This window comes from Macaca mulatta, chromosome 16 (assembly GCF_049350105.2).
Source record: "Macaca mulatta isolate MMU2019108-1 chromosome 16, T2T-MMU8v2.0, whole genome shotgun sequence".
NCBI classification, from domain to species: domain Eukaryota; kingdom Metazoa; phylum Chordata; class Mammalia; order Primates; family Cercopithecidae; genus Macaca; species Macaca mulatta.
In genome coordinates this window covers 83,285,854-83,310,172 of record NC_133421.1, presented here as the reverse complement: position 1 = coordinate 83,310,172, position 24,319 = coordinate 83,285,854, and the positions used below count along the sequence as shown (strand labels likewise).

Below are 24,319 nucleotides of genomic sequence, written 5' to 3'. Positions count from 1 at the left end.
CAAATCCATTTTTAAAATTATCTTTATTTAACTTAATAGTTCCGAACTATAATCATTTTAACGTGTGTCAGTAGCCCCATTGGAAGTGCTCTGCCTCACACACGGCTGGTGGTTATCATACTGAACAGCAGAATTCTATGCTAGACACTCTACTAGTATGCATGCTGAAAATGTTTTCCAGAATAAAAACAAAAAGTTGACAAACCAAAATGCCTGTTGCTTACACTGCCCAGTCTATGGTATTTTGTTATGTCAGCTGGAGCTGAGACAGGGACTCAGGGCTTCTCTCTCTCCGATTGAGATGAATAAACCACTTCTACCTCTTCCACTACTTTCCTTTCTCCATCTTCAACACAGAACAAAAGTGAAAAATGAATGCCATGAGGTATTTACTGGAAGTCCTTGTTTCAAGGCAGTGCGGTATCTCAGTTCCCTGCAGGTAGTATAGATGGCTTTGCTGGAAGTCTCTACTCTGGGGGGCCCTGGCCCAGCCCCACCTACAGCAACCCTGAGAGCAGCCTCACTCTGAGGAATGAGACGCTGGGAAGGGCATAGTTGGGAAGCACGAATGAGTGATTTTGCTCTGCAGCCCCATAGTTTAAAGGCCACCTCCACTCTGCCTCCTCTTCTGGCCTCACTCATTTTTCTTCTACACTGAGTTGTGTCCAACCCTTGCGCTCACTCCTTCCGTCTTCTTTTCCCCGGGCAAAATCGCCACCAGAGTGCATTTCTTGGCTGAGGGCAGCCCCCAGCTACTTGGGAAGCAGAGAACTTGGGATGAGGGAGTGGGTACGGGGTCTGGGGAGGGAGCAAAAGCACATGCCACTGCCTCCCCAGTATTACTGTCACTGCCTCCTGGCTGGTCCCTGCCAGTCCCCGACACATATCTGGGGCTGCCAGAGGATACAATCACCCTGCAATTGCACACTCTGTTCTAGCTGCTGTTACATTTGAGATTGAAAATGGAAAAAAAAAAAAAAAAAAGACAATAACCATATTGAAAAGCTGACGCTGTCCCTGCCCAGCCTTTGGTTTCTGTGTGGGAAATGGAGTTTGATGTGGAGGGACAGCAGACCAAGGGGGATCTTGGCCTTCTGTGGCTGAGCAGCTGCATCTGACTGTCCTGGGTTTCGCCTTCGTGCTCCTTGGCTGGGACATGGGGGTAATGCTCCTCCCACTCCGAAGCCTCCCTCACAGGATTCTGCAGGGATGCCCTTTCGTTGACTATGTGTGGGATGAAAGGCTAGGAAAAGGGCCCTATATGGGGTTCAGTGAGTGTTTTCCTAGAAGGGTAACATTTGAAAATCACATCCACTTGGAAGGGAGAAGGGGACAGAGCAGAACGATCTGGGCTTTTCCTTCTTTTTGGAAATGTGTTGTGATGCTCTCTGCTTCCGCCCCCTCCCCTCAAACTTACAGAGCCAAAGGTATGGAGAGGAGGGTCTTCAACAAGGTGCGGACCCTGGGGATGAGGGAAATGGGATATAGATGAGGAAGACCCAGGTTCCATCCCGAGTGTTCCGGGTGAGCTGTCTGCGTGGGCCCCAACGGGAAGGGGCAGGCTTGCAGCAAGGAAACAGCGTAGAGCCTGGGAAATCCTCGCAGCCCTCCTGACGTGGCGCCCACTGTAACTGCACCAATGCAACCTCTAATTATACCGCTGGTGGCAAGAATGAGCTCATGGTGTCTGCAAGTGACTTTCCCAGTAACGAGCCCCTCTCAAAGTGGCAGACTCCCAGCTCAGCCTTCTCCTGGGCCAGCAAAACTCTGGCAAGAAGCGAAATCAGAGAGTTCCTTCCTGTGTGTGTATGTGTATGGGTTGAGGCCAAAACGAGCTCAAATCTTCTTCTTCATCCTAGACGGATGGAGACAGAAATTTGCTGTAGGAGTTGCAGGTGGAGTGGCCTCCTTTCCTCTCTGACTCGCAGGCATGCCTGGAGACTTCCAACAAAGAAAAGGAAATCTTCCTCACGCCAGTCTTTGGCGGGCCCCCGTCCCACGTGTTAGGGATTAAACTCTCAGCAGAAGGTTTGTAGGGCTCCAAAAGGTTGTGCAAGAGGTCTCCTCTTAATAAGGGAAGGATGCTGTTCGAGGCCCTAGGCACGTGGAGCTCACATTCCTGGCTGCTGGCCTTCTGGAAATTGGGCATGATCAGGGTGGAATCCACCCAGGTTTCAGACTTTTGTGTCCACACAAACTCCTACCCTCTGTGATGTAAACAGAGATGCGGCCCTTTCTGCTATCTGGCCTAAGAGAGAGAAGGAGAGGTTCCCCGCAAATACGGCTCTCAGGCCCCCTCTGTGAGCGAACGGTGTAACAGCACCCTAAAGACCAGAGCTCTTCCTGACAGACTGGGAAGAGCCTGAGCTCGCAGCTGGGGACATTCAGAGCATGTAGGGGCTGTGTACTGTCACATCTGGGCATCATTAAGCAGGTGGGAGTGGCATGGCCACCAAGGGGAAGGAGAGCTGGTCACATCTAGGCTGCCTGCCCCCGAAGCCCTCCCATTTACAAATCAGTCAGCCAGAGGGGCTTCAGCTGGGGATGGAGCAGGTTGCCAGGGGGAAATGTTGTTTGAATTAGGTGATTGAAAGGCTGTAGGGAAGGCAAGCTAGTTTCTCAGACATTTTTAATAAATGCTCATGGTTCTTCTTCCAAAGCAGGTGAAAGGAGTATAAGTAACAGTGTATTTGCGGTGGCTATGCCTATTCCACAGCAATCAGAAGAGGTGTCCTTGGGGTGGGAGTGAGCCCGGGAAAGAGTTGGCAATCAGTGAGTGACAGTCCTAGACGTCAATGAGCAGAAAGGCTAGGCAGCGGTGGAGGGCCAGACTAAGCAGGACCACAGAGAGAGAGTACAGAGAAGCACCGTGGCAAAAGGTGGAGTGTCTCACTAGCTATTTCCTGTAAGATCAGACACGCAGGGTCGACCTCTCCGTTAAGCACCGCAGGCCCAGTGCCAGGGACCATAGCCTTTTGGGGGCCCATGAAAATGTTTTCATTTCTTTTAAAATCAGAAAAAATAAGTAAAGCTTTAGGTTGAAGAACATGTTTTAATATACAATATTAATATACTTTTCTTTATGCCAACGCAGTTGCAAAATATTATTTTTAATAATTTTGTTAGCAGGGAAAGGACTCCACCAAGGCGAAGGCACCTTAAATTTTCCTAGCGCCCAGGAAATTTTAACGGAAGCCGGTGAGCCCCAACTGAGCTTCTTGGAGTACGCGCTAGCTCTGGGCCACAGCAGAGGACGCCTCCGGGCTCTCTTGTTTGAATTCCTCCACCAATGTCCCGTTCTTCTACTCTTTACAAGCCGGGCTCCGAAGGGAAAAAGAAGAAACAACGCTCCTTGGCACCAACTTCACTTTCTCAGGCTTCTGCAGGTCCCAGGCCTCCCGACGTCTCCCTCTCCGCCCTGAGCATTTCCAGACCTTGGAGAGCCTGACTTGGGAAGGAGAAACTGGAATCAACCGCCGCCCCCCAACCAATCACTCCATGTCCGGAAGCGGGCTGGGGGCTCCTGGCTATAGGAGACTCTGGGAGTCCTGTGAGGCCTTTGAGAGAGGGGTGCGAGCGAGGCCGGAAGGAAAGGCTGGGCAGAGAGCGGAGGGGCTCGCGCGCATCTCTCCCGGCAAGGCAGGAGGTTGGCACTGCTGCCCCCCGGCGGGTCCCAGAGCCGCTGGGCGCCCGCGGCCGCGCAGTTGGATTATATTTCTGCGGGGCTCGCTCCCGGGCCTGGCTCGGGGCCGCCGCCGCCGCCGCCGCCCCTCCCGGCGCGCAGGCTGCTCTCCAGTCGCGGCCACGGGGTAGCGCTCGGCCCCCCTCTCCGCGTCTCCGCCTCCGCCGCGCTCGTCCCCGGCTCACGCTGCCCCCGCAGCTCCCGCTCGGCGCAGGCAGGAGCGGCTCTCTGGACGCCGAGCCCGGGAAGCGGAGGGCGGCGGGCTCGGCGAGCGGCAGCGGCGGCCGAGGCGCTGGCGCGGCCGCTGCTCCTCCGGCCCGGGAGGTCGGCTATCGCCGGGCGTCCGAGGGGGCGCCGCGTCCCCGGAGCCGGGGCTGCCCGCCGGGCTCTCGGTGCGTCTCCCCGAGAGCTCCGGCCGGGGCGCGGCGGAGGGCAGAGCCGCCGGTCTCCATCCTGGGGCCAGCAGGAGGCTCCGCGCCCGGGAGCCGGCGACAGCCCGCGTCGCGGAGCCCAGCACCCGCCCCCGGCGCCCCGCGGCTGGCGCGGACATGAGCGCTCAGGGCTGCGCGCCCGGCTCCGGGACCCGCAAAGTTTGCTAGCCGGCTGGGCGCTGAGCCGAGGGCGCGCCCGGCCCCGACGCCCCCGGAGGAGACCCGGAGTCTCCGGATTCGGCGCGAGGGCGGTGGAGCCCAGAGGGGGGTGGCTCGGCCCCGCCAGATGCTGCCTGCAAAGTTAGAGAGAAGAAAACTTCAGCTCCAGGGAGATTCGGACCGCTATGCTCACCGCGCCCCCCGAAACCGGCGCCCCTAAAAGAACCCCCGCACCCGCGTCTGCCGCTGCGCTGGGCTCTGGCCGGGTCCTGGGGGCCAGGCGCCTGGAACGGCGGTGACTGTGTCGGCCGGGAGAACCCAACCAGGGGGCGGGGAGGGGGCGGGGGGCGGGCAACGTGGCCACCGGAGGAAGTTTCCTGAAGTTGTCCATTTATTCCTGAGCTCAGCCGGCGATCCGGCCGGATCGCAGAGGCCGCCCTGCTTGGGAGAAGTCGGAGTTGAGGTGCTAAGGCAGAGAGGCGCCCTAGTCCGAGAGGGCGGCTTGGCCTCTTTCTCCCTGCTCGCCCCTCGCCTTCCGGGCGCGCTGCCGGACTCGGACTAGTACAGAAGAGGAGGAAGGGTTGGGGTGGCCAGCGCTGCCCCTCTCGGGCATATTACGCCGGGGGCACAGAGCCGCGTAGACTGACTGTCTCCCGGGACGAAGTCACGGGGTACCGGACCCCACCAGGATTATAAAACAGGGCGGAGGGAAGGGAGACCCCGAGGACCCCCCTCCAGGCTGGTCACCATGTGGGGGTTTTTGATCTGGACGCTGCTGACTCTGCATCAGATCCGCGCGGCCAGAGCCCAAGGTAAGGAGGGACCCCCACGTGGGGACGGGGAGGGGGCTGGGAGAGTGGGCGGGGGAGGGGCGGCGGGAGCTCGCCGGCCTCACGGTGGCCTCCAGGACACCCGGCTTAGCCGTGGTAGCGCCTCTCCAGGGAGTTTCAAGACACCCCATCTCCCGAGTTTTGGGGGCTCTTTTGGGGGTGGGGCAGTCTCTCCGAGACTTGTGGCTTCCGAGTGGGGGAAGGTGGGGAAGACCTGGGGAAGCAGAGAAGAGCCCAAGGTGAGGTGGGAGGGGCGCTCCCCTCCCCCCGTCTGCTGTGGCTGCCCTGCGCCAGCTTGGGAGGGGAGCGACATTCCGTGCCGGGCTCCAGGCTCGGCTACACTGAGCTTCCCAGACCGAGCTCCTGGTGGCCTGCTCGGTGTCTGCGGGGAAGGGCAGGGCCCCTGCCGGGCAGGCGATGGCCTCCCCGGGGCGAGGGAGTGGCGTGGGCGGGCGCTGGGAAGGAGTGCGATCGGGCGCTGGGTGCCGGATTGCTCGCCCCGAAAGAGCAATTGCCCAGCTTGGCCACGTACGGGAGCCCGCCCCGGCTGCCCGGCCGGCCGCTGGGGCTGGGAGTGCTTCGCTGCGCCAGCCTGGAGCCGAGGTCGCGGGTGCAGCCGCGGACTCACCGTGGGGTGGTGCACAGGGAGGGTCTGAGGCCTCCCCTCCCACCCGTCCACCCGCACCCCGCATCCCCGCCCCTGCCTTCAGCCTCCGCTGTTCGCTCGATCGTCTGTGCAGCCACTCGCTGCTGTGACCTGTGGCTGCCGGGAGCAGCCTCGCGGTGGAGAAGGGCTAGTGGCTTTGGGGTTGGGAGTGCTACGAAGGATCCGAGGTGTGATCTGCGCTGCCCGCTTCCTAAGGGTGGATGCCCAGACGTCCCCCTGGTCCTCGGGCAGGTCCCCGCGGTGAAGGGCGGCTGCACCGGCGGTTCCTCGCCTCTGGGGTTCGCCGATCCAGACAGTGGTGTCAGCGGTGTCCGAGCGGCGCCTGCTGGGGGCGGAGGGAGACAAAGCCTGGACTGAGCTCTAGGACTCGCAGGGCTAGGCCTTCACTCTCGCAGGTTCAGGAGGGGGCCAGACCCACCCTAGGGGGCCAGACTGTGGGGCCTGCAACCCACTCCCCACGCCGCCTCTTGGATCTCCAAACCTTCTGGGAAGAAGGGACCCCGTGCGCCCAGCATCAGGCAATCCAGAGAACCAAGATCAAAGAGATGAAAATAATCAGTTCTCACTCACAGGGCTGAGGGGAGGATTTTACGAGGTAATTTACGTAAAAGCACTTAGAAATTTTGTAATGTGCTCTATAAATGTAGGGTAATAAAAGTTATTATTTTTATGATCATAAAATCTTTGAACAAGCGAGGACCTCAGAGGTCACCTTATTTTAGTAGCCGTTTAACAGATAGGGAAACTGAGGCCAAATGGCATTAAGTGACTTGCTCAAGGCCACTCTGTGATCTGGGGGCAGAGGCAGGTGTGGAACCAGGTGAGTTCTGAGCCCCTCTCCTTCAAGCCAGGACCGGCTGCATGGAGGCTTCTTGTCTGGGCCCCCTCTTTGCTGGGTCCCAGAAGGACCCTGATGCTGGCAAAATAGGAATGGCTTGTCCTTCATCCTGGAGCAGCCTCACAGTTGTGCTCTGCAATAACCAGTGTTACTAGCCAAAAGCCTGAGCGGCGTGGAGGGAGGGGATGCCAGCATCTGTCTGGACCCTTCTAACTTCATTGCTCTGTAGACTTTTCAACAATGGTATGATTTCCCTGGGCAGGTGGCTCGCCAATTCGTGTCTCATCTAGGACCAGGCCCTTATGGAGTCCCCAAGGCACCTGATGGCCCTTGCTTTGGGGTCTTCATGTGTCCTTTCCTGCTGCATCTCCACACCTGTGCCATCCACTTGAGGCTGAGATCCCACCCCTCCTGCTAAAGTTAAGGCCAGGTGGCCCGTGTCCCTGCGCCTCCTGCGGGAGGGGCTCCCCTGTCAGAAGCAGAGAAAGTCTCTGTGATTGATTCACTTTCTGTCTGCTTTTCTTGTTTGCTGCTTTTTGTGTGTCAGGCTGCCCAGGTCTCCTGCTGCTCCGCTCGTGTTCTCTGGTTCCCAGAGTGTCTTCCAGCATCGAACCCCCTCCTGCCATGTGTGTCCCCCGTGACAAGCCTTGCAGAGGATTGTGGGAACGCAGTCCTAGGCTTGGCAGTGCTGGGTTTGGGTGTTGGAGGGGGTGGGATTAGGGCATGGGGTCCTTTCTTATTTGCTTTGGGGCTAGAGAGTGAGTTTCTTTCAGTCTCAGACCATGACATTAATCCTTCGGGGGTAGCTGAAGCCACTAGCACTGTCATTTCTGAGCCCACAAGCCTGATTCTCCAGGCATGGCACAGAACAAGGGACCAAACAATTGTTCCTCCCTTGAGACAAACTTCACATCGACCACTGTCACCAGATTTCATCTGAGCTTGGTTGTTTTTTTTTAGGTGCTGGACCTGAACGACATCACCTGGGTATACTGAAAGCTAACATTTGACCATTGTCCCTATGCCCAATGGGTCACATGATTCAAACTCATTTCCCAAGCAAAGTGCAGTGAGGTTGTAGAAAGAGCAGCAGAAAGAACGGGCTCTCATGATCTGGCTTTGCCACTTCGCTGCAGACAGGCCTTCTGCAAGGCTCTTAGCCACTAAGAGCCTCAGTTTCCTCATCTGTACACTGGCAATAATAGCTCTTGCCTTATAGAATTGCTAGGAGAATTCAAGGTATTCCAGGGACAGGGCCCCAGCTGGTGCCTGGTACATACAAGGTACTTAATACATGGCAATTATTATTGTTGTTATGATGGTTTTAACACTAAGCTAGGAGTCCATGAAGAATGGCATCCTGCCACGCACCAATACGACCTTGAATTATTTTTCCTTACCCAGGAGGTTTCTTTAAATTCCTTCCATGGCCACATCACTGTGTCTCAAAGAGTGGCCCTCAAGCACTTAGCTCCTAGGGAGTCATAGCAAAGCAGATTCGTGGGCTCTACTCCCAGACACTGATTGGAAAGGTCTGGGTGAGCCTGGAAGTCTTTTAACAAGAGCCTCGAGAGATTTCCCATGTGCTTGGAAGCTTGATTACTGCTGGAGGTCATCTTGGCCAGCCTGAGAGGTTGGGGGGAGGGCAGGAGCAGCCGAGCCAGTTGGTCCAGAAGTTTCTTTCAAGAGAATCATGCCTGGGGGAAGAACAGAAGGAAGGGAATCTGAGCCGAGTGAACAAGGCAGTGGGGAAAACCCTGAAAGGGGACTGGAACCCCCAGCTCTAGAGGCTCCTGAAAGGCTCCAAAGGGAGAAAGTTTAGTGCTGGGAGCTAATCACAATAAAAGCCAACAGTACACGAGGGAGCGGGATGAAAGTTTAATTACATGGTGTGGCTAAGCTGTAATTATTAATTACTGACAGCAAAAAATAACTTATTGATCAGGGCCTTTTGCTAATTACCAGGAGGCCGAGTGTCGTGCTTGCCTGGGGCTCAGCTGTCAAAAGCCCCACTCACGAGTGGAATGGGGGTGTCCCTGCTCTCCTGTGCCCCTCTTTCCCCACCCTTTGCACCCCTTGGCTTCAGCTGGGGAGTCCGGAACATTCTGGCAGTGGTTAGATGAGGAATATAGCTTGGTGCTTCCACTGGTTGCAGAAAATGGCCCGTCTGGGAGGAACAGAGTCAGGACCGGCACCCAGAGGCTACATCCTGCTGGCAGCCTGACACCTGCCTGGCAAATCCCACCCCCGAGCCCCCCCACACACACTCCGCCCTCGCTTCATGCATTTGTTCGGCAAATATTTATCAACTGCCTCTCCCTCCTGTCCTCTACTGGAAGGCCAGCATAGGGGCCAGGAACCTTGTTCTACAAGGGAAAGGAGGCTGGGAAGGAGGCCAAATTCTTTACAGCGATTCTCTGTTTAAACAGTGCCTGAATGGCTGACTTTAAAATGAAGTGTTAACTTGCATATTGGTCCGCATTTGACTTTGTACCACAGGACACACAGTCGGGCCGTAAGCTAACAAGGAGGGGAGAATGGGCTTGTCGTCCATCCAAAGGACTAATGGGAGTCATTGCATTTGACTTGAAGACACACAAAAAGTCATCTAGGACTGTCCTCTGCCCACAAGGCCATCTGGTCTCTGCTTACATACCCTTGAAGATGGAGAACTCACCACTGCTCAACACAAGCTGGTTGTTAGTTATGTTTTATGCTGATGAAGACATTGGTCTCCTTATAGCTGGTTTTCCTAGGATCAGGCTGTGGTTGAAGGGGTCCTCTGATTGGCTGGAGCCCCCTCCCTGTCCTTCCCGACTCCCAGCCCCTCTGGGAGGCAGGAGGCTGAGTTGGAATTGATGTCGGGTGTGATCCCTGCGGGGTTTCTACCCCGCTCCCCCTGGAGCATGTTGCCGCAGACAGCCCTGGAGCTGCCTAAAGCGGTGGGAATTAGTCATCATAATTTGGGGCCTTGGGATGCCAATAGCAACAAATGGGCCAGCAGCAACTGGCGGCTGCGGCCCACTGCCTGTAATGGAAAGGAAAACAAGCTGGTTGCCGAGACAGCCTGGGTGCCCCCTCCCCTAGGTGTCCCACCCCTGTGTCCATGTGCTGGGCAGGAGACAGAGCCAATGAGCAGCGTTGAGCAGGGATGCTCAGCATCCCAGGGGGAAGGGAGAGAGGGGACAGCAGGGCTTGTCCCTTCAGATTCCCTGGGCCCAGTGTCTGGATCAAAAAGCCTCTTGCTGAGCCCAGGAAGCCCTGGGGAGGCCCTTCTCCTGCAGACGTGGTGAATGGCTCCCAGTGTGGCTTCTGCCTCTTTGAATCCTGCCTCCATCATTGGGCAATGCTGAGCTGAGCCAGTTTTCTCATCTGTAGAATGAGTGAGGTTAAAAATAGTTGTATCTACTGGCCGGGCGCAGTGGCTCATGCCTGTAATCTCAGCACTTTGGGAGGCCGAGGCCGGCAGATCACTTGAGGTCAGGAGTTCGAGACTAGCCTGGCCAACATGGGGAAACCCCGTCTCTATTACAAATACAAAAATTAGCCAGTCATGGTGGTGGGAGCCTGTAGTCCAAGCTACTCAGGAGGCTGAGGCAGGAGAATTTCTGGAAACTGGGAGGCGGAGGTTGCAGTGAGCTGAGATCACGCCACTGTACTCCAGCCTACACAACAGAGTGAGACCCTGTCTCATTTTTTTTTTTTTAGAAAAGAAAAGATTGCATCTACCTTATAGTCTTGGATAATCAAATGAGATTGTCCAGATCACTTTGAAAATGCCCTTTGTAAATGTTAAGTTCTTATAATGTGTCCATCACAGGCCAGGCAGATGTCCTGATCACTGCCCCTCTGCTCCCTAGACATGAACCTCCCGTCCCACCTCACCTCTTCAGTCCCCCTGCACTCACTCCTGTCCCCACACTGACGGCCTGTTGTTCCTGGAACTCACCAGGCCTCTAACATGGCACTTGAAGTTCCTGCCTTTCCATCATTGGTGCCTACACCGCCCAGATGTCTACAAAGTTCACCCTTGTTTCCTCCAGGACTTCCTCCTAATGTCTCTTATCCATCTCGGAGCACCCACCCCCTCACTCTGCATCATTTTCTCCATTGCACTCAGCTCCAGCTGACATATATTGACTTGTTTGTTTATTATTGGTCTCTCTGGAGAGCAAGAGCTTTGTTTCATTCATTGGTATATTTCTAGCTGCTCGGGCAGCGCCTGGCACATAGAAGGAGTCAGCATAATATGAAGAATGAATGAATGAATGAATGAATGCTTACTGGAGGCATACAGCCCGTGGTCATCTGGCCCCTACCAGCTCCTCCAGCTTCCTCCCAAGCTTCTCGCCCCATCTCCAGAGCTCACTGACTTGTGAAATGCCTCTGGTCTCTGTACATCCAGCACACCCCATGCCATGTAGCCCTCAGTGCACTGAGCAGCCAGGCACCTCAAGAGTGGGGGCCCTGCCCTCCAGCAGCTCCCGTGGATGCATCCATGGAATTGGGTAGTGTTGCCATTGAGACAGGAGCCCCTGCTCAGATTTTCTGGCCATTTTCCCAGCTCTTCCTGACTCTGGCCCGACAGATCAATCTGCCTCTAGCAGGCCTGGCCTCTGGGTTGCGCAGCCCTTGGATCTCTGCTGAAGCCCCATTAGCTGAACTCCAACTTTATGGTGTGAAGGAAATTGAGAGGAGGGGTAGAAGGTTTAGCGGGTAATGCCTTCCATACATGGATGCACCATTTGAAATACACAAGGTCCTTGATTAATGCTCCAGAGGAAAAGGGAGAGGAAGATCTTGCATCAACACTTATATTCCCAGCCAGGCGCGGTGGCTCACGCCTGTAATCCCAGCACTTTGGGAGGCCGAGGCAGGCGGATCACCTGAGGTCAGGAGTTTGAGACCAGCTTGGCCAACATGGCAAAACCCTGTCTCTACTAAAAATACAAAAATTAACCAGGTATGTTGGCACATGCTTGTAATCCCAGCTACTTAGGAGGCTGAGGCAGGAGAATTGCTTGAACCTGGGAGGCAGAGGCTGCAGTGAGCTGAGATCACACTACCGCGCTCCAGCCTGGGCGACAGAGCAAACTCTGTCTCAATAATTATTATTTAGCCTGTGTTTCTTCTGATTGTAGCCCATTCATTAGAATGGATCACATGGTCCCACCCAATGGCAAGGGAGCTGGGAAGTGCAGGCTTTCATGTGCTGGGAAAAGACAACCGGATCTCATGCACTGGCAATGCCTAGTGTTCCTGCATAACCACAGAGAAGACATTGTGGTCTCGGCCTTTCATACAGAGGGTTACTTTACACAAGACGTTTTTACCTTACACATTCCTAAAGCAGAACCCCAGTCTGTGTTATTACTTCCTTGTTTGGAGGCTTATTTTATTCCCCCTGAAGCCATTAAGAAGTGGTATGTATAGGATCAGTGCCTCAGAATTGGGCTGACCTGGCTTCAGGCTCTGTCATCTGCTGTCTGTGGCACTCTGGGTTAAGTCACTTAACATTCTCAACCTCTATTTCTTTGTCTGTAAAACAAGGAGAAAAACCTTCCAAGGCTTAAATGAGATAATACACATAGAGCACTGAGAATGGAGCCCGACATATCATAAGTACTTGTTTAATAAATGACTGTAACTATATTTGTACTTCTGTGCTTGCCCTCCAAATGGCCTTAAGATAGGATCTCAGATTGCATTAAGATGTGTTTTCTTAGGCTGGGTGCGGTGGCTCACGCCTGTAATCCCAGCACTTTGGGAGGCCGAGGCGGGCGGATCACAAGGTCAGGAGATCGAGACCATGGTGAAACCCCGTCTCTACTAAAAATACAAAAAATGAGCCGGGCGCGGTGGCGGGCGCCTGTAGTTCCAGCTACTCGGGAGGCTGAGGCAGGAGAATGGCGTGAACCCGGGAGGCGGAGCTTGCAGTGAGCCAGGATAGCGCCACTGCACTCCAGCTTGGGCGACAGAGCGAGACTCCGTCTCAAAAAAAAAAAAAAAAAAAAAAGATGTGTTTTCTTCTCGGTATCTTTGCTGTATATTTCACCCATATCTTCCGCATCTCACCTTTTTTTTTTTTTTTTTGAGACAGACTCTTGCCTTGTCACCTAGGCTGGAGCTGGAGTGCGATAGTGCAATCTTAGCTCACTGCAACCTCCACCTCCCAGGTTCAAGTGATTCTCCTGCCTCAGCCTCCCAAGTAGCTAGGATTACAGGCACATGCCACCATGCCTGACTAATTTTTTGCATTTTTAGTAGGCATGGGGTTTCACCACATTGGCCAGGCTGGTCTCAAACTCCTGACCTCAAGAGACTCACCCACCTCGGTCTCCCAAAGTGCTGGGATTACAGGCATGAGCCACTGCGCTTGGCTTACCCCATTTTCTTTTGCTTCTTTCCCAGTTTAGAATCTTTTTGTCTTCCATCCTGAGCTCACGTTTGGTGCACAGTTCTGCTTGTCAGACATGGCAAGGTGCATTACAACTATCATCTGCCTCAGTCCTTCCTATCACTCTGATGTGGATAAAGTGAGGCTGAGAGATTAACCACCCAGGGCCCTCTAGCAGGGAAGTTGAGGAGTCAGGATTTGAACCCAGGCCTCTCTGGTCCCAACATCTGTCCTCTTTCCACTGCTCCAGGCTGCCTTTGGCTTCCACGGCATATGTCACTGTCTTCCCAAGGAGAGACAGCCATTCTCCAGGGAGATGCCCAGACAATTGTGCTGTTTGAAGACGGGCTGGTCCAGGGAGGGTGGTAGAGTTTGGAAAGAGGCCTTGGAACTCCTCCTCCTCTTCCTTTTCCTCCTCCTCCTGATCCTCCTGGCTCTTGCCACCACCCTGGCTGTGTCTTCACTGGGCCTTAACTTGGCAGAATGTTGAAGGTCTTCTATTCTCCTCCGCGTCTCCATCTCTCTCTGGGGTTGGGATGCCCCAGAGCTATTTGAGGAGTTCCCTTAAGGTCACTTGCGGCATGCAGAACTGGCTTGCCAGTAACTGAGCCACACAAGTGCCTTCTAAATTGAACGGGGTGTGAGGGTGGGGAGGATGAGGGGAAGAAAGGCAATTAAAGTTTGATGCCATGTAGGAAGCTATTAGTGACCCAGAGGGGTGATGAAATTTTGATGATGTGACAGTCCTAACGGAAGGAAATATTATTTGCCATAACGAGGCTCATTCAGGGAATTCGGCGTCTGGGGCGGACACCAGTGACTCTCAAGGGCCTGGTAAAGCCAGGACTCTGGAAATTTTCCCCTCCCTGGAGGTACAGATCTGGGAGGCCCAGAATCTGAGTAAAGGTCCAAAATATCACTGGGCACCTGAACAACTGGGCTGTCACCACATAATGTGAGTTAATTATGAATCTGGAGCCGATGATTCATTTGCTGCTTCGAACTGTGAGAGCCAGTGCAGAAAGTGGCAGCAGGGGCCCAGGCGGGACAGCATAGAGCACTAAGAAACCTGAAATGGGCAGGGCGCGGTGGTTCACACCTGTAATCCCAGCACTTTGGGAGACAGAGGCGGGTGGATCACTTGAGGACAGGAGTTCGAGACCAGCCTGGCCAACATGGGGAAACCCCATCTAAAAATACGAAATACAAAAATGAGCTGGGCGTGGTGGCGCGTGCCTGTAATCCCAGCTACTCGAGAGGCTGAGGCAGGAGAATTGCTTGAACCTGGGAGGCGAAGGTTGCCGTGAGCTAAGATGGTGCCACTGCACTCCAGCCTGGGGGACAGAGTGAGACTCTGTCTCAAAAAAATAGAAACCTGAAATGCAGGTGACTCCCTGGGCTCAAATCCTACCTGTCGTTGATTTGAGTGGGTGACCTTGGATGAGTCTGTGCCTCAGTTTCTTCATCTGTAAAATGGGAATAACAGTTGGGTTGTGACAGGGTTTAGCGAGCTATGCTAAGCTCTTAGGATACAGTGCTCTGTGTATCATAAATACTGAACAAGTGTTTGTCATGTCATTGTCCTTAGTATCTTTATCTTGGAAGCAAGGTCCGTTTGGGGCCTGCAGTTTGACAGGTGCCCCTGCTCCAACAGCTTTTGTTCTTTTCTCTTTCACAGACATGCCAGTGGCATCTAAACTTCTGCTATTAGGGATTTATTGATTTGGTGAAGACGTTCTCTGTCTCCAGCTTAAGATGCAAATATGGCAGAGAGAGCCCACCTATTAAGCTATTATCAGCTGTTCAGCCTTAAGGTGAATGTATTTATTGGATCCTCCCATAAAATCTGAAATGTAGGTGGGTAGCTTTCATACACATCCCATTTGCTCTTCATCCCCAGTCTATGAAGGAGGCTGGCCAGAAAGTATTAATGCTATTAACATCGTTAGCATGGAAGTTCAGAAATATTAAGTAACTTGCCGAGGTCGCTTGACTCGTAAGAAAGAGATGATGAATGCAGGTCAGCTGCCTCCCAGGCCATTGCCTTAGATCTGGCCAAGATACACACATTCAGGAACTGTTTGTCATGCTGCTGTGGGCCGGTGGACCCAGGATAGGCTCATTTGACCACAGGCTTCTCTTTAGCTTGGGTGGGCACAGGAGGAGGACACAGAGAGCAGCCTGGGATGGCCTCTCCTCTCCGTAAGGACACTTGGAGCCCCCTCTTGATGACCACAGGGTCTTAGTGATAGGCTCTGGATGCTGAGACCTGTGATGTCACGCCCTCGCTCTCAGAACTCTGGTAGCTTCCCCACAGCTGTGGCCTCAATGGCAGACTCTCCACAATCTGGCCCTACGCGCCACTGCAATCTCGCCTCCTCCTGTCCCAACACCAGCCTTCCACCAAGCTCACGCTGCCCTCCCCACCCTGCCAGCCCATTAGCACCTTCCTTTCTCCCCTTTCGAACCCCTGTTCTCCTCTCCACTGACCCCAAAAAGGCTAGTGTGAAGCCATCCCTGACCCCCGGTTGGGACTCCTCCTCCCAGTTGTTCCAGTCTACATGTCTCGCTGGGCACTTTGGCCTTGTTGATTCTGAATTATCTTTTAATATCCGTGTGTAACTGATTTCTTTAATTATGAACTCCTTGAGTTTAGATAATAACCCTTCATCCACAAGAACTGAGGTATTAGATGTAAATTATTTCTTGAATTAACGCACTTAACTCTTTTAAGAGTGCTAGGGAGGTCATAGTGAAGTGAGAGAGAGATGATAACAAGTTCATGACTCTGCGTGGGCCTCAGAGGCCACAACGGAAGAGTCTCATTGGGTCCTTTTGGGCCAGGCCTTTTAGCCTCTGTGGCCAGAGGTGTCCTCATTGGAAAAAGGCAGAAGGTAAATGCAACATTTCCAAACTCTACCATGATGTTCCATTCATGGTAAGGAGGGTGGACACGTGCCCTGGGGTATCCGGCTGTGCAGCCTGAAACTACCTACTATCCCATGACCTTTTCCTTATATATTTCTAAATTTTATTTTATATTTAATTTTATATTTTTTGAGATGTCAGTCTCCATCACCCAGGTTGGAGGGCAGTGACGTTATAAGAGCTGACTGCGGCCTCAACCTCCTGGGTTCAAGCGATCCTCCCACATCAGCCTTCTAAGTAGCTGGGACCACAGGTGTGCACTACCATGCCCAGCTAATCATTTGATTTTTTGTAGGTACAGGGTCTTGCTCTGTTGCCTAGTCTGATCTCGAATTCCTGACCTCATGTGATCCTCCTGCCACTGCCTCTGAAAGTGCTGTGGTCCAGGTGTGAGCCCCCACACCCAGCCTATTTTAGTTTTAAAATGTGTGAATATGTGCATTCTACTCCATGGTCTATCTGAATTCTATCCCAACACACAAAAGATATGTGAAAGCCGGTCAATGCTGCTGAAGATGTGGTTTGTTGTCCCCATGGCTTCCTGGACCCCCTAGAATATATGTCAGAATCTAGTCTTGAAAGACTTGAATGAGTCACCTCATCTGTAAGATTCTAAGATGCTTTACATGTAGATATTTAAGCTGTTTGTGTTTAAAATTTTCTGTGCTGTTTTCCAAAGCAGTTGGACCTCAAACATAGTTGAGTCACTACCTGTATTAGTCAGGGTTCTCTAGAGGGACAAAACTAACTGGACAAATGTATATACGAAGGGGACTTTATTAAGAGTATTGGCTTACACTGTCAGAAAGTGAAGTCCCACAATAAGCCATCCGCAAGCTGAGGAGCAAGGAGGCCAGTCCAAGTCCCAAAACCTCAAAAGTTTTTGTGCAGCCTTCAGTCTGTGGCTAAAGGTCTGAGAGCCCCTGGAAAATCTCTGGTGTAGGTCTGAGAGTCCAAAAGCTGAAGAACTTGGAGTCCGATGTTCAAGGGCAGGAAGCCTCCGGCACGGGAGAAAGATGGGAGGCCAGAAGACTCAGCAAGTCAAGTGCTTCCACATTCCTCTTCCTGCTTTATTCTAGCCATGCTGGCAGCTGATTAGATGGTGCCCACCCAGACGGAGGGTGGGTTTGCCTCTGCCAATCCACCGACATAAATGTTATTCTCCTTTGGCGACACCCTCGTAGACACACCCAGGAACCATACTTTGCATCCTTCAATCCAATCAAGTTGACACTCAGTATTAACCATCACACTGCCTATCTGCTATGGCTGGCCTATGGCCATGCCTTCAAGGGTGGTGGGAGTGAGGATACGACTGTTGCCCCTCCCTAGGGGACCCTGCCGCTTGGGTGATTGGGTGGTATTCTGGATTCTTCTTCAGCTTCACCCAGTCTGCTCCAAACTATTAGAGGACCTGTCTCCTGGCTTCTCCCTGGGCCTTCCCACCTCCCCCTCTTCATTTGGACCAGGCAAGCCAATCAACACCAGCAGTGGGGTCTTATTTGGAGACTAGTTGAGGGCCTGAAGACTCTCTTAGTCAGAGGTTTGGGCTCTGGGGTCACTATGTCCACCGCCCAGGGGCCTTTTTCATTTAGATGTGTGGGTACCTTCCAGAAGAGCTGAGGCTCCCAGAAGACCAGCCCCTTGCAAAGTAGGTCCTTACTGTGTGTGGCTGGTGCCCCATGCAGCTGCAAGCACCTTGCCCTCCACATGCAACACTAAGGAAATGTTCTTGATTAGGTTCAAGCATCTCCTCCCAAAGCATCCACCCAGCCCCCCACCAGGGTTTCTGGCCGGCATCCCGCCTGCGTCTGCTCACCCAGTCCCCTGGGGTTCCTGGCCCGCAGCCTGCCTGCCCATCCCTGATGTTGGTCTCTGGCTGCCCTGGCTCGAGGACTCAGAACCCAGATTGGAAGAGGGGCTTCTGCCCTGAGACGGTGCCCGGTGCTCAGACCCGATTGCTCAGTCAACCCCGAAGTCTCCTCCCCACGGGCAGTGTTGGCTTTGGACGGCTCTGGCTGGCTCAGCCTGGTGACCCTTGACTTCCCCATTTGGAGTCCCTCTCTGTGCCCCGGTGTAGTGTCTACAGGCAGAGAGCGGGTTGGCCGGCAGACCGTCGTGGGGCCCGGGCTGCCAAGGAGGGCCGAGGGGAGTTCCTCATTAGCTCGGCTCCAAGCTCATTATCCGCCCGCGCATCACTGGGTGAAAAATGGTTGTCGTCGGAACAGTAATAAATACGCGGCTGTCAGTGTTGATGTGATTGCACTAATGAAGAGAAATCAGCCCCAGAGAGGAGGCGCTTCCGGCTGTGGCTTGAGGTGGCTGGAGAGCTCTGTCCACTGCCCGTGCTCCTCTGTCCCAGAACCCCACGAAGACAGAGAAGGGAGGTGTTGGCATTTAACCCCTTCCTCCGCAGGCCCTGGTGGATGAAGAACATAGGAGGTGCTGGAAACCACCAAGCAGAAGGAACACCGTTCTGCCCCAGGGAGGGGCAGTGTGCTAAGGGGCTGCCAGCCTCAGCCTAGGCCTTGGGCAAAGGCAGGCAGGACCAGTGGGGTGGACAGTGGTGCTTTTGAAGGCTCAGCCTCCCTTGCAGAGCCCCGGTTTGAAGCAGGAAGGCGTGGGGAGGAACACAAGACCCATTGTCCGTGCCCCCAGGCCTGCCACCTCCCCTGGAATGTTAGGACTTATTGTGTCTCCAGGAACTTGGAATGTCCGGCTTCAGGGTGTAGGGATTAGGCCTCTGCTGAGAAAGAGCTTGAGGGGCCCTGGGTCCTTAGAGCCCAGGCCGAGTCCAAACTGAGGCACAGCCATGCCTCCTAGACGCTGGCAGAGAAGAGAGGAAGGACACTTAGGCCCCTCATAGTGCCAGGCCTTGGGGGAACCTGGGGGTTGAGGAGGGAGGAGGGCAGGATAGGAGAGATGAGGGGGTGCCCTTCCATCTGGGGTATCAGGAGCCACATTCTGGGAGCCCAGGTGTCACCTGCCTCTTGATGCTTCCATCAAGGGTGGCCTTGATGAGGGGGTGGCCTAGAGTAGTGGGTCTCACACTTGAGCCCCATTAGAAGCCACTCGGGGACCTGTTAGAATGCATATTCCTGGGCCGCATTCCCAGAGCTTCTGAAGCAGTGGGTCCAGGAGGGGGGCCTGGGAATTTGCATTTCTGACAGTTCCCAGGTGACACTGCCACTGCTGCTGGTCCAGGGAGCCCACTTGGAGAAGGCCTGGCATAGAGGTTTGAAGAGAAGGTGTATCCCCTCAGGCCTGAGTCAAGGTGTCATGGTGGTGACTGAGCTGAGTCACTTCTGCCCGGGGACTCCGAGTCGGCTGCTGCAGCTGCAGAGGGCTACAGTCAAGCTCGGTTAACACATGAACTTGAATGTGGCGATGGCCTTGCACCAGGTGGGGGGGTGTTACCAGCACTCGTTCATCTCTTCTTCCTTCAGGAAGCTCTTGGCCCTCCTGTCCTGCCTTAAAAGAAAGAAAAGACAATCCAGCCCAGAGCCCTCCTTCCTGAGAGAAGAAGCTTTTGCTAGAAGCTCCAGAGTAACCCCCACGAGTCAATGGATAACCAAAACCATGAACCTCTTTTGCGCCTCATGCACTTATTAAGCACCACCTGTGTACCAAGTCCGGGGCCCAGGATCCAGCCCAGTCTAAGGCAGGTCCCTGCCCTCAAATCGCTCATGGTCAAGTGAAGGCAGCAAGCCTGTGGTTGGTCCTATAGGACTGTGTGAAAAGCGTTCATTGCAGGGAGGAACCAGGTGATTTGGGAGTCCAGAGGGATGACCTGAGATGCTGCCCCAGAGGAGGAGATGACATAGAAGCTGAGTCTTGTAGGATGGGAGGGGTCCCGTCTTCCCTAGGAATTGCTGGGGTCTTCATTTTCATCTTTACTGCTACCAAGCAGCAATTATAGGTAGCAAATACGCACCTTGGTGGTATCTAATCGCTAAGGCCAAATTGTACCTGGCCACACCCTGAGTGGCTTCTGCCCTCAGGTACTTACACTCAGGGTCACTTGCATTCCTGGGTAGCAACCATCTCATAGAAGCTATGCAAGCGTCAGGAGGGAAACAGCAGCTTAAACCACAGTGAATCATCTAAGCACATGTGGGATGGGCAGATGCGTCTGGGGCTTGTGGTCTTTCTTCCCAGCACCCTCCTTTGGCTCCGGATCCTGGAGCCTCCCTAAGGGCCGGTATCTGAGCTAAAACGGTAGGGAACAAGGAGAATGACTAAGGTCAGGTTACAAAGGGCCCCCTCACTTTATAGAGGAGGTTGTGCAAGAACAAGAAAGGCAAGTGAGGTGGGAGCTCAGGAGCCTGGCTTCCCTGCCCCCTCCGCAGGCTCCACCCACTGCAGTTGTTGACCAGTCTCTGGCAGGACTGAGTTGTCTAGACCCTCCTTGGCACCATCCCCCATGTAGGAATCAGCAGAATTGGGAGGGGAGAGCTTCAGAACAGCTGGAGCCGTGATCTGCCTTCTCCAGCTCACGTCCAGGGGGGTCTGGGCACAGACACCCCAGATCCACATCTGGGTAGCCACCAGCCTTTGCCAGGGGTGGGAGGGGGTGGCTGAAGAGCCTGTCTCTGGGGCGTGGCTTTGGAAGGGGGCCATACTTCCTCCCGTGTGCCCCAGCACCTCTCTGGAGTGCGGTGGGTTTTTGAATATCCTCTGCAGGGCTGGGATTCAGGGAGGAGGAGTGACCAGCCTTGGGCTGCCCCGTGAGCAGCACAGATGGCCACTTCCCTGGCTCTCCTGATCCCAGAACTGGCTGTTGGTTTAGGGGTGTAGCTCTCTGGGCCCCTCCCAGGTGGTCAGTTCAGCTGTCCTATGCCACACCAGCCCCAGACACTCAGGGCCCATGAGCGGGATTAGGGGAGCCTGCAGCTCAGCTCCTGGATCAGGAGCTTTTGTGGTTCCCCAGAACTCAGGGCATCATAAGAGCTCACAGTGGCTGAGCCTTTGCAGGTGCGATGTTATTCTAGATCCTGTCTGTGGATCTGCCCCTCCAGTCCTCTCAGGCCTCTAGGAGGAAGCATATTTTCCCATCATATGGACCAGGAAACCAGCACAGAGAGCCCAGCAGCTTCCCCAGAGTAGCATGGCTCGTGAGTGTTAGATTCAGGAACGGACTCAGGCACGGGGCGAAGAGCCTGTATTCTCAGCCACAGTGTGTGCCCGGTGGCATCCTGGCCCCCCTGTCTCCTCTCTGTGCTCCTGAGCAGGCCACATTCTCAGGCTGGTCTGTAACTTGGCCTGGTTCTGCCACTGCTTGGCTAAATGACCTTGGCCAGATGACTTAACCTTTCCCTAGCCTCAGTTTCCTCATCTGTTAAATGTGGGTTTTTTGGTGTTTTGGTTTTTGGTTTTCTTTTTTTTAAACAGAGTCTTGCTCTGTCACCCAGGCTGGAGTGGAGTGGCGTGATCTCGGCTCACTGCAAGCTCCGTCTCCCGGGTTCACGCCATTCTCCTACCTCAGCCTCCCGAGTAGCTGGGACTACATGCATCCGCCACCATGTCCGGCTAATTTTTTTTTTTTGTATTTTTAGTAGAGACGGGGTTTCATCATGTTAGCCAGGATGGTCTCAATCTCCTGACCTTGTGATCCGCCCATCTCAGCCTCCCAAAGTGCTGGGATTACAGGCGGGAGCCACCGCGCCCGGCCAAGTGTGGGTTTTAAACAAACAAAACATCCTCACACTTGAGGGTTGGTGGGAAGATTGTCAGATGTACAATTTGGGAACGTGACTGACTCAACACTGGCTTTACTGTGTGAGCCCGAGGGGCTCTGTTAGGGGCCTGTCCCACCCACTGCCCACCATGCTCCTGACCTGTCTGCCTAGGACTCAGCCAACCTGGACAGCCTTGGCCGAGGACTGTGTGCTCATCCCTCATGCCCTTCCCCAGCTCCCTGGGGTCTCTGTGCCTGTTTCCACGTGGATGGGGGAACTCACGTGGAAGGAGGCATCGCTGAAAGATGCAGTCTTAAGAATACAGTGTTCCTTTTCATCCCATATTTGACTGAACCTAAGACATATCAATTATAAGACATGTTATTTTATGTGCCGCCAAGAAAGAAAAAAAAAATGCTGCCATTTAATCCACAAAATACATTCTGACTCCAGAGATGCGAAAATGAAAACAATGTGCATTTAGAGGAAATATGGTAATAACCGCCATTTATATAAAGCCTATCCCGTTGCCAGTCTGTGTTCTAAGTGCCTCACACGTATTAACACATTGAATCCTCTCAACGACCCCCATGAATCTGGATGTGACCATCCTAGCAACTAGAAAATGGGCTGGTAGAGTTGGTTCAAAAAATACAAGATGCTCATGCTGGCAGTGTTCACCAGTTGTGCGAGATTGCGAAGGTTCTTTTTGGATTTTATACCCCCCGGCTAGTGTTGGGTTCTGTTCATTGGGTCCCCTGGGCAGGCCGAAATAGAGAAGGGGCCACAGGGTGAAGAGGCCACCCAAAGAGACTGAACACTGCCTCTCCGTCCTCAGCACAGCAGGTCCAAGCTCATGGATAAATCAGGAAACCCTCTGGGGTCCACACCAAAGACCAGCCCCTTGGGCTCAGACAACCCTGGGCCCGTCCCCAGGTCTCCAGAGAACCCTCCCATTCCATCGTTGCCTTTCTAGAATGTGCTGGGCTGATGAAGTCTCTCTTCTGTCCTGCCTCCATCCCAACATTCCTTCCTCAGCCCTGTCTGATGCCAGCACCTGTCTTCTGGGCACAGGACAGTGGCCCAGAGGAATGCATATCTGGCTTCGGTCTCCCCCAGGCCTGAGTAACCAGTGGTGGGGGTTGGGGAGCTGGAGGGAGGCCTATTCTCTGAACTGGAACTTGCAGGCCAGGCTGGAGCTTCTGAATCCAATCCACTTTGCCTTTTCCTTCTCCTTTGGCAAACCCAAAATCAAAGTGAAGGACTTGGCTCAAATTCCCCAGAGCCCCTGGGACAGGCTGGCACAGCTGGGCGCCATGCATTTGCCCAGCGCTCGGGGTTTGGGTGTGGTGGGGGTGGAGGTTTCCTTGGAGAGGTCAGGGCCCTGAAGACAGCTGGCCCTTGTCCTCCCCCTCCCCAGCCCCGGCCAACTCATTCGTCTGTCACTACAGACAGGAGAGGAGGACTTGGGATCTGTTCCCCAGCTCGCCCAGGCACAATTCTGGGACATTTCTCGCCCCCTCAGAAGGTCCTTCCTCACTCCTGGCCTCTTCCTAAGTTTCGTTTTGTTTCCCAATCCGCCAGGCGCCCGCTGCCTGGAAGCGTGGGCTTGCAGCAGCCTGCCTGGAGACGGCTCTGTCTCGCGCAGTGCTCAGGTCCTGGCCTCCAGGAGCGGCTCTGAAAGGGCGTACGGCCCTGACATGTTCTGTAACCCACTGGCAGGACCGGCGGCATCTTTTGCAGGGTCTGGTACAAAATGAAAATGCTGTACGGCGCAGTGATTCATGTCTGTAATCCCAGCACTTTGGGAGGCTGAGGTGGGCGGATCACCTGAGGTCAGGAGTTCAAGACCAGCCTGGCCAACAAGATGAAATCCTGTCTCTACTAAAAATACAAAAATTAGCCAGGTGTGGTGGCGTGCGCCTGTAATCCCAGCTACTCAGGAGGCTGAGGCAGGAGAATCGCTTGAGTCTGGGAGGCAGAGGTTGCAGTGAGCCAAGATTGCACCACTGTACTCCAGCCTAGACAACAGAGTGAGGCTCTGTCTCAAAAAAAAAAGAGAAAGAGAGGAAGAGAGGGAGGAAGAGAGGGAGGAAGGAAGGAAGGAGGGAGGGAGGGAGGGAAGGAAGGGAAGGAAGGAAGGAAGGAAGGAAGGAAGGAAGGAAGGAAGGAAGGAAGGAAGGAAGGAAGGAAGGAAGGAGTTAAAAAAATTAATAAGAATTTCAAGATGGTGGCAGAGAAGTATTCCACCAAGGGTGGTGCCCTTCTAGGTGTGGGGCCCAGGGTGACTGCCCAGGTCGTAAGCCCAAGAAGCCTGCCCTGCCCACTGGTGAGACCTTCAGGTGTTCCCCTCCCCTCTCCAGGCCTCAGTTTCCTGCTCTGTAAAGCAGAGAGGCCACCACCTAGGACCCTGTTCTCCTGCTGCCCCCTCTCATGGGGCTGACAAGGCCAGGGGACCCTCTTCTCTCAGGCTCCAGGAGTACAGCCAGGGTGAGGTGGAAAAATGGTGAGCAGGCCTAGAAACTTCTCCATGAAGTTCCCCGGTTTTGCGTAGGAGACTGTCTTGGGTGTCACAGGCAGGATGTGGAATTCCGCCTCGCGCCCTGGTGCCTGCTTGTCTGGTCCTGCCTGGTATGCGCTGCGCTCTCTGCCTCTGGCTCCCCGTCTCATGAGAGGCTGTGTTCAAATTACCACGGTCTTGAAAGCCAG

The 24,319-nt window shown here is 54.2% G+C and overlaps 1 protein-coding gene across 2 annotated transcripts in view; it reads left to right on the top strand.

Annotated features, from left to right (window-relative positions):
* The first annotated feature begins 3,865 nt into the window (after positions 1-3,865).
* SDK2 (sidekick cell adhesion molecule 2) overlaps positions 3,866-24,319 on the top strand; it is a 314,672-nt gene continuing 294,218 nt past the window's right edge. For both annotated transcript variants that reach the window (XM_015120233.3, XM_015120232.3), the window contains exon 1: positions 3,866-5,084. In XM_015120233.3, the coding sequence (XP_014975719.3) occupies positions 5,021-5,084 (64 nt within the window). In that variant the 5' untranslated portion in view covers positions 3,866-5,020. The remainder of the gene's footprint in view (positions 5,085-24,319) is intronic.